The sequence below is a fragment of the Wickerhamomyces anomalus genome, assembly GCF_001661255.1.
Source record: "Wickerhamomyces anomalus NRRL Y-366-8 unplaced genomic scaffold WICANscaffold_5, whole genome shotgun sequence".
NCBI classification, from domain to species: domain Eukaryota; kingdom Fungi; phylum Ascomycota; class Saccharomycetes; order Phaffomycetales; family Wickerhamomycetaceae; genus Hansenula; species Hansenula anomala.
Genome location: NW_017567114.1, coordinates 127,240 through 138,800, shown reverse-complemented (window position 1 = coordinate 138,800; position 11,561 = coordinate 127,240). Strand labels below are relative to the sequence as shown.

Sequence of the window (11,561 nt, the reverse complement as noted above, 5' to 3'; positions counted from 1 at the left end):
GCGCGGGTTTCAGTGTGTAATTGGGAGCTGCAGAGGTTTCACAATGTAACGGCCTTAATATTTTGCCCACAAATACGTAGAGGTTATATAACTCATGATATGATCAGGTTTCAGCAATCAGTATAAATATCAGACACCAGTTGCTGCTGAAGGCTGGGACACTGGGAGCCTGGAACCTCAAAACCGTACAGGCAGTAGCTAAGTACACTGAATATTGACTAGAATATCAATTACAAGTGAACTTTGAAGCTGAAAATCTGATTTAAGGAATACTCTGAATCCATGAAAATGTAAAGCGACGCACATTGATATCTCTTTAAATTGTCAAGGCAAGCTAATATTGGGAAAGATGATCTATTTTATGTGTCATATTAATCTGAATTGGATATTGAATCTTGACATAGCGGGAGGTGTATCGCGTACAACATGAACGAACAGATTAACCATACACGTCAGGTAGTGTACGCGACGTGTTAGACGCTAACTTAACGCATGAGTTGGTCAGCTAGTAATCACTGATAATTTGTGCCTGCTACGATTCATTATTGTAAGATGGGAAAGAAACTAGATGTTCAAACTTGGAACTTCAACGACGTCTTTCTTACGATTATATTGCTTCGGCCTTTCACAATAATGTTCATTGTCGACTATAATAATTTAATTTGAATACGATTAATAGTAACCCATGTCACAGTCATCTCTCATATAGTAGATATTGTATATCATCATTTGTTATAAAAGGAGCAGGACCATGCTCATCGACGCCTGATGGATCTTAGCGAAGTCCTGGAGTAAATTTTTGAAGTCATGTCCAAGGCGCAAAATAATAATTATTTGAGCAGTACTTCAAAAGCTAATATCGAACTAAACAACAGCTCCACCAAGGCATCTTTTCCTAGAATTGATTCTTCAAACTCTTTACTCAAATAACATCTTGTCAATAATTCGGTGATCTTTTGGTTTGTATATCAAAAAATAGCCTTGTGTGTATGGGACTTTTGAGTCAAGTGAGCCAAAAGTTTAACCATACGCGTGCCAGCCTAGATCTTGAGAGCAACTGGCCCGCCGAAGCCTGACGCTAATTTGCAGCAGAACCTTAAAATACGATTCCCGAGCGGAGGAAAGGGCCACTTGAAAAAACTAGTCCTTGCAAGCTAGCTTGTTAGCTTGATTCTTCATAGGCTGTTCTATCACCTAACTAACTTGAACCTCTTCTGCTTAATATACTCCCAGCTTTGTTGAAGTAAAATTAATCATTTGCTGAATCAAGGTTTACAAAATCACACACAAAAATTAGGCCACTTAATGCGGGCGGGCTGCACCAGTAGACAAGTATCTGCAATGTGCATTTCCACGCATATTGGAACATATGTGAGGTTCCTCAAAAACGGTTAAAAGTGTAATTAGAAGAACGATTCTTTTTATCCACATAAACAGGTACACACTGATGCTCTTTATACATAAACTATTCAACACTTCTTGAAGGACAATCGAACAATGTTATACTTAATAAAGAGAATATATCAAAGTGGAATGAACCATTTCTAAGAGAAGACAAAGAGTACTCAAATGAGTTATACCTCATTTTGAGGTAGTAAGGGCAGGACCAAGTAGAATTTTCCATGACAGCCTCTGGGTCCTAGCTTCCCAGGAATTGATTTTTCACCAACATACAGCCATATGTACCGATAATAAGTACCTCTTTGGTTACTTGAGGTTGGTCTTATGATGGTCTTTGTCAGTCAGCAAGTGTAGATAGTTAACGTTGCGACGGCACAGTAGATTAATTAATCCATGTAATTAATATCGGTCATGACGTTAATGTAGGTTTTTTAATTGTGTACGTACGTCGACATTGATATTTGTATAGCTTGTTCATGATAATATTATTAAGATCAACTAGCACCTCAGAGCATTAATAAATATATAGCTTGGGGCATTGGCCGATTGATAATACGAATAGAGCTACTTCATTGTATGCTTATACCGTTCACGAGGAAGAGGCCCCAGAGCAATAAGTGTTGCATTAATATAGTCATGCCCCAGTTAATTATACTATATTAATTAATACTAACTAGTAGAGCTCAAGAAAACTATTATATATATATTAATGAGCTTTAATCGCTGATCGTTTTATAATAATAGCACTATAAGCAGGCGGTTTATAATAATAGACGTGTACCAACTGTAGTACTATTATAATATTCATGTGTAGTACAGATATCTACACCTCTTGTTGAATCTATTTCTCCAACTGTTAATGCCAGCTAAACTTTGCAACCCGCGTCTTGTATTAATTCGTAGCAGTTCATGCCGGCAAATTGTAATGCTCTGATCCATTATATCTCTTTAACTAATTTGAAGTATAAGTGCTATTATAGCTTATACAGAACTCTTCGACAGTGAATTTCATCATGTTGATAATACGAAGTCGAGCCCATTTATAAGTACCATGCCTTTATTGAAATAGTTGAAGTACATCAAGGTCCTGCTGTTATAAAGTAAGTACTGTATATATGTAAGGCTTGATAAAGTCATTGATGTTGCAAGTGTTACTTCAAGCTGTTTTCACACTAGATCATCAAGACTTCGTTGAAGTTTATGCTAGTTAAAGCTACCTAGTGCTTGGTACCGACTAAATGTAGACATGAATCCAAATTCATCACAAGCATATCAGTCTGAAGAACAAGGGTACACAAATTCACATCAACTTCGTAAAATTTTGGGATACAGTTCAATTTCCAGGAGGTACCATCTTGAAGGCTACAAATCCCGAAAGCTCTTTTTCCACAGCTAAACAAGGATCAATTAAACCCATTAAGAAGCCAGATTTGTTAATGGGTATCAGTTAGGCTCTCACAAAGTCAGAATCTATAGATTCTTTAATTTTGAATTGTTTCCTTGATGAAGAATTTTATCAAAGTTGGATCTTCAGCTGAAAACTGGCCAAAATTTTCTGGTTCAGGCACGCACGGAAGAATAAATTTTTTGGCCAAAAAACACAAAAAAAAAAGCATGCTGTTGATGATTTCATTTTGTGACACAAAACCATCTATGGAGCGGTGATAGGATTGTAGAGAAAATGGGGTTCTTTAACGTCTTCGATTGGAATGGTATACGGGCTTTCACTCTTGCTATCAAGTTGTTGCTGTTGCTGTTATTTTTCAATCATAGAGGGTGATCATTTGGCTAATAAACTAAAGCTATTTAGATATCGGTGATAATATGGTTGATATTGATTACGTGCAAGGTTGGCTTGAGTTTCAATCATTGGATGAGTTTGATGCACCTGCAGATGTTTTGGAAAAGTGGATTTATTCACCTAACGATTCAGAGGATGACGTTTGTTCGAATGATGTTGATGAACCACTGCCTTCAAATGGAACGTTATTGATAGCTCCAAATGATAATGAGGAGAAAGTGGGAAATCTAAAGAACCAAGTTTGTGATGTTGCAATCCATATTGAAAAGATGTCCTTGAATGTTCAGGAATGTGATGAAGATAAAGAGAATAGCCATCGTGTCCCAATAAAGTCTGTCAATACAGTTCCAGTTACTGATTTGTTTTCGAATGCTTCAATTCAAGACCTTACAAGACCATTTAATCAGCAGAAGAAAGAGGAAGTTGACGATGATGATGAGCTATCACTTTCAGAGTTGCCAAAGTTTAAGAAAGAAAAGTTCGATAACATACTTGAAGATTCTTTGTGCATTGCACCAAACATATTGGATAAAAATGATGGCGAAATCACATATTATGAGAGCATTGACCTGATAAAGGGCAAAACTTGGCTTCCTAGAAATCTACAGCACCATAGGCTCAAGATGAGATTACTACAAAGCAAGGATTCATCGTTCCAATATTTTAAAAATCCAAATTGCCCAAAATCGAATTATGGGGATCTAACAAAAGAACATTCATCTTTGTTTTCTCATTATAGGTATTATAGGAAGTTAAAATCTTCTGGGAAAATTGAGGTTATGTGCCGTTTATGTCGTGGCAGAAATTGGGTTCCTAAAGAAAAGTTCAATCTACATATGGCTTTCTCTCACGGCATTCTATTACCAAACCATCAAAAAAAATCAAAAGTCAAACCTATTTTACTTCCAAAACCTACTTCTTTATTTATATCAAAATCAAGGCAGTTTACGGACTTTTCAGTCAAATGCCCCAAGTGTGAAATATGGATCAAATTGGGAATGTCCACTCGGAGCAACAAGTCATCTGCTAAAAATGGGTTATATTTCAACTATTTCTCACATTATCTCAAAAATCATAAAACTAGAGCTGCATAGAAATCTTTTAAATAGTTAGGAAATTAGTGTCGGTAGAAATACAAGTGAAATTCTTTCCCAACGATATAACTACTATCAAAAAACATATATAACTGAACAAACTGTCTCATAAAAGAAATCATATTTAACAAAATAAAGCACCGTAAGAAAAAACGAACATAAAAAATAAAGAACTATAACAAATAAGATAATCATAAAGAATCAAACAGCATTAGCCAAACCACCACTGAATGCTAGACACCAGGTTCTACTTAGACCGTTATCTAACCAAGCACTTGAGAAATTGTCTTGTGAAAAAAAATTGTATGAGCTCTTTGGATCAGTCAAAGCTTGATTTAATCTAAGTATACCAGTCCACCCACTATTGATAGAGTCAACAATTGGTGAAATAACTTGAGACCATTCTTGTGAAACAAAAGTTGGACCTCTGACAACTGATGAAATTGGAGTAACAGGTAACATGTGAATACCATGGATATACTCAGTGTTTGTACCAAACCAAGTAGTGTGATCAATTTTGTTATCAAATAAGATACCACTAACTTTATTACCAATAATTTGTTCAGGTTCAACATCATTATCATCAGAGTATAAAAAGTAATCATTCATAGACTTGGCCATAATGGAAATCATTAAATCACCTCTAGCTTCCATAGAAGAATCACCAATAACTTTACCCCATAATTTCATACCATAAGCAAAGTTATAATCTTCAGATGTAGATTCTTCATTCTTACCATCAGCAGCAGCAAACAAACCAGCAGCCCACGAGTGACCAGCATACCAATCAAACATTCTTGAAACTGGGAAATGAGTATCTGATTTACTTGGATTAGCAACATCTCTAACTAATGAGTTAACCCAATCTTTATGGTCTTGAGCCCATGAACCACCAAGCTTAGCATCAACCATACCAATAACAGCTGCTGCATGAATAAAGTAACCATAATGGAAATGATGATCATTGTAATAAGAACCACCAAAATCAGCACCAGTGTCACCATTTTGAGCTGCAGTAGACGTAACACCACCGTATCTTGTATCATACATCAATGGGAAAAGTTGTTCATTATCCAAAAATGTATCAAAAGCATCTTTTAATCTTTCCAAGGTTGAATTTCTAACAGATTCATCTTGGATAATAGAGTCAATAACTAGCAAGATGTAAGCATATTTATCCAAGTATTTACCAGCATAATAAGTAGTTAAACCTTTTGTGGAACTGGTGAAATCAACAGCTAAATCATCATTAGCAACAGACGCCAACAATTGTAATTGTTCAGTAGTGTATGATAGATCTTTGCTCATTTGTTGAGACCATGGTAACCATTCAACTTGAGTATTGAAATCATCTTGAAATTGTAATTCATTAGTCAAGTAAGCATACATTTTACCCTTTGTAGTTGAATCTAAAGAGATACCAGTTGATCTTTGTGAAGTTGATGAAGTCATTGATTTCAAATGATGAGGTAGGGCAAAGAGGATTGGTGATCCACTTGAACTTTCACCTTTAGTTGTGTACTTGAATTTGTAAGAAGCTGATTGACCATTTGAAGAACCTTCAACATTGGCATCTGTAACATAAATACCAGCAGCTTCATCATAATAGGCTTCATGAGAGCTTGGAGCAACAGCAACTTGAATGATTAATCCATCAATAGAAGAAGAACCTTCAATAGCATTACCACCATTAACAGATAAACTAAAATCATCATTACCATTTGGTAAGGTAACATAAATCAACCAATCAACATTGTTATACAAAGTTGCTTTATATTTCAAAACATTTGAGCTCAAAGCATCAGAACTTTCCTTGATCAATTTTGAGAAACCAACATTTGAATTTAACAATGGAGTCAAACCACCATTATAAGTTGCAGTAACAAAACCCATACCTTGGACTAATTGTAAATCAATGAAATTTGAAGCTGGTGAATTGTTTTTATCAAACAAAGTAACCAAAACAGACATTGCTTCCATTTCACTAATATCCATAGAGAATGTATCCTTGGTGAAACTTTTGGCAGAGAAAATGATTGGAGCTAAACCAGCTGGTGAGAAATAATATTCAGCAACACCTTTTGAATTGTAATTACCAAAAACATATTGGGAGGAGGTTGTATGTGAAACAGCAAGACCATAATAATCATTAGTGAATTTGAACATACCGTATGGATAAGTCCAAACTGGGTCTTCTTGATTACCCAAAAACAAATTAGCATAGAATTTGTTGGTTTCAAAAGGTTTACCATCATTTGTAACACCATCCAAAACTTGTAGTGGAAGTTCTTCTCTTGGGAAAACACTTGGTGGAGCATCTGTTGAAACAACTGAGAATAAATCAAATGAGCCTTGAACTGAAGTTGCTGAAGCGGTTTCTAAAGTGGAGGTACTTGAGCTTGAACTTGAAGCAGATGATGCAACACTTGACACAGGAGCAACCGAAGATGATGCTGAAGAAGACGATGGTGTAGAAGATGATGAAGATAGAGATGTGCTTGAAACACTTGAAGTAACTGAAGATAAGCTTGAGGTAGCTGAAGAATCTAAGGAAGTTAGACTCAATTCAGTTGTGCTGGAATTGATGGAAAGTGAGGAGACACTCAAACTGGATGAGTTCAAAGTGCTTATAGTACCAGATGATGAGCCCACAGAGATTGAAGTTGTGTTGAAATAACCACCACTGGATGAGCTTAGTGTATGTGAAGTATTTGTTGAGTTGGATGAAACACCACCAGTTGAAGCACTTGAAGATGTAGCAAGTGTTGAAGTTGAGCTTGTTGAAACAGTAATAGTAACATCCTTAGTTAAACTTGTTGTACCAATTGTTGTTGATTGTTCAACTGTAGATTGTGTGTTACTGAATAATGGATCTTGACCAGAAGTATAACTTGAGGATGCAGTGGATCCTTCAAAAGTTGAACTTGGTGTAGTTGAAGCTGTAAAGATTGTTGTTGTTGAAGTGGATGCAGTTGTAGTGATTGTGACAGATGCGTTTGTTGGTAATTTTGACAACTTTGTAGTAACAGTAGCAATCTGTGTAGAAGTTGTAACAGGAATTCTTGATTGACTAGTTTGGACAACTTCAGTAGCTTGACCATCAGAGATTGTTGATGATGTACTAAAGACAGAATTAGACACAGTATAACCAGTGTGTTTTCTGGTTGTAGTGATAATGGTTGGCTCTTGACTAGATGATGACAATGTATTGGATCCAAGCTCGCTTGATGAACCAGCTAAGGACTCAACAAAAGTGTAGTTTGATGATTGAGAAGCGCAATATGTTGTTGTGACAATATGAGCATCATTATAAGGAATACCAACAGCTTCAGTAGTATAATTGCCTATGGTAGTTAATGATTCAGATTCTTGAACATTTTCACCAAAATGAGTATGGAAAACAGTGGAAACACCACTAGTAACTTGAGAAGTCAGTGTTGTTGTATGGTTTAAACCATTAACCAGTAACGAAAGTGAAAGCACTGCAAATAAAGCAGAGTATTTGGACATCTTGAAGCTAAAGAAACGCGTAAGATCTTAATGAAATGAATGTAGATAGCAAATAGAACAACACTTAACAGAAAGGATTTGAATATAATGAATGTAGTAGTTAATTTTGATAATGAATGACTTGTTAAAGTGATTGAACTATGTTGAATGAAAGAATGTGATGAATGTGATAATTTAGATCAAGCATAATTGTAACCTTATCTCGCCTTGAAGCTCTTCATATATACTTCATCTTCAGTGTCTTATACCTTAATTTAATTGAACCAGCACTTGAATATGATCCGCTCATTGTGGTCTAAAATTGGATTCTGATTTGACATAGACATGAACGTATCAACAATCGAATAGGTTAACACTTGCCACATAATCACCAACAATTGCATCAATAACACGAGAAGGCTGGCAAAATAAAAAACTTTACGGAGGAAATTGTGCGTCACCGAATTGATTTCGGCTTCTGCGCAAACCAGAACTTTCAGATGCCGGTGTTGACTTTATTCCCAATGCGGTAATCTGCACCATTTTCATTCACCAGCCAAACTCCAAAGTGCGTAGAGCTGGTAAAAAAAAAGCTGGTGAACCGTTAATTTTAACCTTTGACCGTTGATGATGGGTATCAACTTTCATGCTCTTCACTTTTGAGGTGATTTATGGCCTCTGGAGGTGCAGCTTTCATAATGATCGTCATTGATATTTGCTGTCAAAAAGTTAAAAGTGGTGGTACATAAGCTTCACCATCAGTTCAGAACCTTCGCAGAAATAGGTTAGAGAGATGACACTGATCTTGTGGAGTCACTGCTACTATACTATCTTGCTGGAGAGGAACTACAGTCGGTAGTTAAAATGAAGTTAATACTAGAGATATGAACATCTTATTAATATAACTCTGGATGAAAAATTGATCATATGGCTTTCAGCAGCTGTTTATGACGTTCTGACTGTTTATCAATTACAATATTTGCCATGAGGACGTTACTCAGAAAAGATCATCCACCTGCTCTTCATAAAATCTAACCAGGTTAATGGGAACCCCAGAAATCAATGCTTCAGCACACATTAATCAAATAACTACAATTACACAAACATAATTCAAATACAATAGTCATTTTATTTTCATAAGTGGTCATGTGTCATATTTATATCAACTGGCTTCAAAGATAGGTATATGTATAAACAGTTGACATGCAGAGTTAGCTAAACATAGCTCTTTGGTATTTGTTGTTTGATTAGTTACACGATAAAAATTCATTAAAATTATTGCTTGCTAAGTGAACTCATAGATAATGGAGTGAATGACATTTAACTCAATCCTTGGACATTCTTCTTTTGAAATCAGCATATTCAAAAGATGTTGGGAAATACTCATTTTTATGTTCTTCATAATGTGAAGGAGATTGTTGATTTGAATGATAAGATCTTGGAACCCCATACTTCTCTGAGTTTGGAGCAGTCTCTTTGGTGGTTGATTGTGGTGGATATGAAACTGAGCCACGGTATTGAACATTGAAAGAATTACGAGATTCATCTGCTCCATTTCCTGTTGAACGACGTTGAAAATATCTTTTAGAACCTTCTGGACTCATATCACCAGTTGTTGGATAATACTCTTCTTCGTTATTGATGGCAGACTCTTCATCCAAACCTTTTGGGTTGTATTGATTCTCAATAGAGCTATGTGACGACGTTGTCGTTAATGGATCAGTATTGACTTGTGGTTTTTTCCCATGTGTTGTATTTAGCTGGTTAAAATTTACATTTTTCAACTGATCACCAAGTAAAGCAGTTTGATAGTTGCTGCTTGATCTTCTTTTCAATGGGAACAAGTTTGATGGATCTGGAGTCTTGGAAGCAGCTGGAGGTTCTGCTAAGTTGAGATAATCTGAAGATTTATCACTTCCATCATGTTGTAACAATTCTGCAGATGGAGTACGCTTTGGAACTGGGCTTATAGCTGGCATGTTTGATGTTAACAATAGTGTTTTTTGAAATAATTGAAGAAACTTTGAATACTCTTGGACACCGAGGAACCCACTTGATATTTAAATAACTTTGAATGTTAATTAGTTGCAGTAGTTTTTGTCACCTGATGAGTAACTTTATCTTAATGACACAAAACAAGGTTACCAATGACCAGTTACTGGATTAGTCTCAAGGGTAATTAAGTCTGGAATATTCTTTGGAAATATTTTCTCGTGGGAGGTTATACCGGGTTCTGGGTACTTGGTAACTTTGCTCTAGAACAGCTCCTTGAAGCAAACTTTTTTGTTAAATTCGGATGCTCCTTGTTTGTTCAGAACTGGTGTAGCTGTGTGGCGCGTATCAGCAGCACCCCGGATGTGGAGAGTCACATGACTTCAATACACTTTGAGAATGGGCACTTACGAGGGCTGACTTGGGATCATGACTCTGGGGTATGAGAAAAGCCTTAATAATTGGCTGATACTTTCGTTTCAGTTGAGTTGTAGTGTTTTGAGGAGAGCTCAATATGGCCGAGGAATTCATCATCAAGAACATAGACAAAGGACCTGAATTGGTCACAATCACGCTGGAAACCGGTGTATCCTTTGAGTAGTGAGTTGATCTTATGCCAATAACTTGTTACAAGTCCGAAAACTAACTCTGAGAAAGCTTGAATATATGGTTAAGGGATAACTGTCATTGTTCAGAATGCTACAATTCAGAAACTTATCAGCGTCTTCTTGATACCTTCTCGGTGAGTACTCTATTCATCACGATTAAAGTCCAAATTTCTAACCCCCTTGTTTTGAGATCCCAGATGATATACATGTTAAAGATATCAAACAATCAGCCAAAGGTATTGAAGTCGCCTGGAGTGATAATCACAACTCAATATACAACTTACAATGGCTATCTAACCACACAAGAGGTGTCACCAATTCAGAACTAACCAAAAAAGATCTTTTCCCTAAGCAAATTCTTTGGTCAACAGATATCATCAAAAATCAAATCCCAAAAGTTGAATACAAAGATGTCTTGAGCAAAAAATCCAAAGATTTCTACAACAATATTCACAAATATGGATTTACTTTTATTGATAATGTTCCTGTTTCTCCAGAAGATACTGAAAAACTATGTGATTCCATCGGATACATCCGTGTTACTCATTATGGTGGGTTTTGGGATTTCACCACTGATTTGGCAATGAAAGATACTGCGTATTCAGAAATTGAGATCCCATCACATACTGATGGTACATATTGGGAGTATACTCCTTACTTACAATTGTTCCACTTGTTGTTCCATGATGGTGAAGGTGGTAATACTACACTGGTTGATGCTTTCAAATGTGCCGAGGACATGAAAAGAGAATATCCGGATCATTATAAGTTCTTGTCCACCCAAAAAGTGGATTGTCATTCTTTAGGCGATGTGTATCTGGCTCAATCAAAACCAATATTTATTCATAATGATGAAGGTGAATTGATTCAAGTATCTTGGAACAATTCTGATCGCTCTTCAAATTTTGGTGCTTCTAATCAAGACCTGCAAATGTTTTACGAATCCATCAAAATTTGGAATGAAATCATCCATAGAGATGAAAACGTTTTAAACCATCGTTTGAAACCTGGTCAAGCACTAATCTTTGATAATTGGAGGTGTCTTCATGCAAGAATAGGAATAACTACTGGTAAGAGAAGAATGTGCGGTGCATACTTTGATAAAGAAGACTTCCAAAGCACCCTAAGAATGATCAATACCGATTCACAACAAAAGCTATTTGAATCCTTATAAAT

The 11,561-nt window shown here is 36.0% G+C and overlaps 4 protein-coding genes across 4 annotated transcripts; 2 read left to right on the top strand and 2 right to left on the bottom strand.

Moving 5' to 3' along the window:
- Positions 1-3,779: 3,779 nt before the first annotated feature.
- Positions 3,780-4,438, top strand: ECM8 (Ecm8p). The gene has a single exon (XM_019186474.1). The coding sequence runs from the start codon at positions 3,826-3,828 to the stop codon at positions 4,294-4,296; it is 471 nt and encodes a 156-aa protein (XP_019037113.1). The 5' UTR covers positions 3,780-3,825; the 3' UTR covers positions 4,297-4,438.
- WICANDRAFT_94966 (glycoside hydrolase family 81 protein) lies at positions 4,439-5,638 on the bottom strand. Its single transcript, XM_019186473.1, has one exon. It carries the CDS (start codon positions 5,602-5,604, stop codon positions 4,498-4,500), a length of 1,107 nt encoding a protein of 368 aa, XP_019037112.1. The 5' UTR covers positions 5,605-5,638; the 3' UTR covers positions 4,439-4,497.
- Positions 5,639-9,110: 3,472 nt separating this feature from the next.
- Positions 9,111-9,764, bottom strand: WICANDRAFT_64056 (uncharacterized protein; the record flags this gene model as incomplete). Its single annotated transcript, XM_019183664.1, has 1 exon — positions 9,111-9,764. The coding sequence occupies one exon, from the start codon at positions 9,762-9,764 to the stop codon at positions 9,111-9,113; it is 654 nt and encodes a 217-aa protein (XP_019037111.1).
- Positions 9,765-10,291: 527 nt separating this feature from the next.
- On the top strand, positions 10,292-11,559 carry WICANDRAFT_64055 (uncharacterized protein; the record flags this gene model as incomplete). Its single annotated transcript, XM_019183663.1, has 3 exons — positions 10,292-10,377; positions 10,435-10,519; positions 10,576-11,559. 3 exons carry the CDS (start codon positions 10,292-10,294, stop codon positions 11,557-11,559), a joined length of 1,155 nt encoding a protein of 384 aa, XP_019037110.1.
- Between the last annotated feature and the right edge of the window lie 2 nt (positions 11,560-11,561).

What these genes read in the sequence shown, in the direction of transcription:
- ECM8 (XM_019186474.1), top strand. Translation starts at nt 3,826, where the DNA reads ATGAGATTACTACAAAGCAAGGATTCATCGTTCCAATATTTTAAAAAT.
- WICANDRAFT_94966 (XM_019186473.1), bottom strand. Translation starts at nt 5,604, where the DNA reads ATGAGCAAAGATCTATCATACACTACTGAACAATTACAATTGTTGGCG.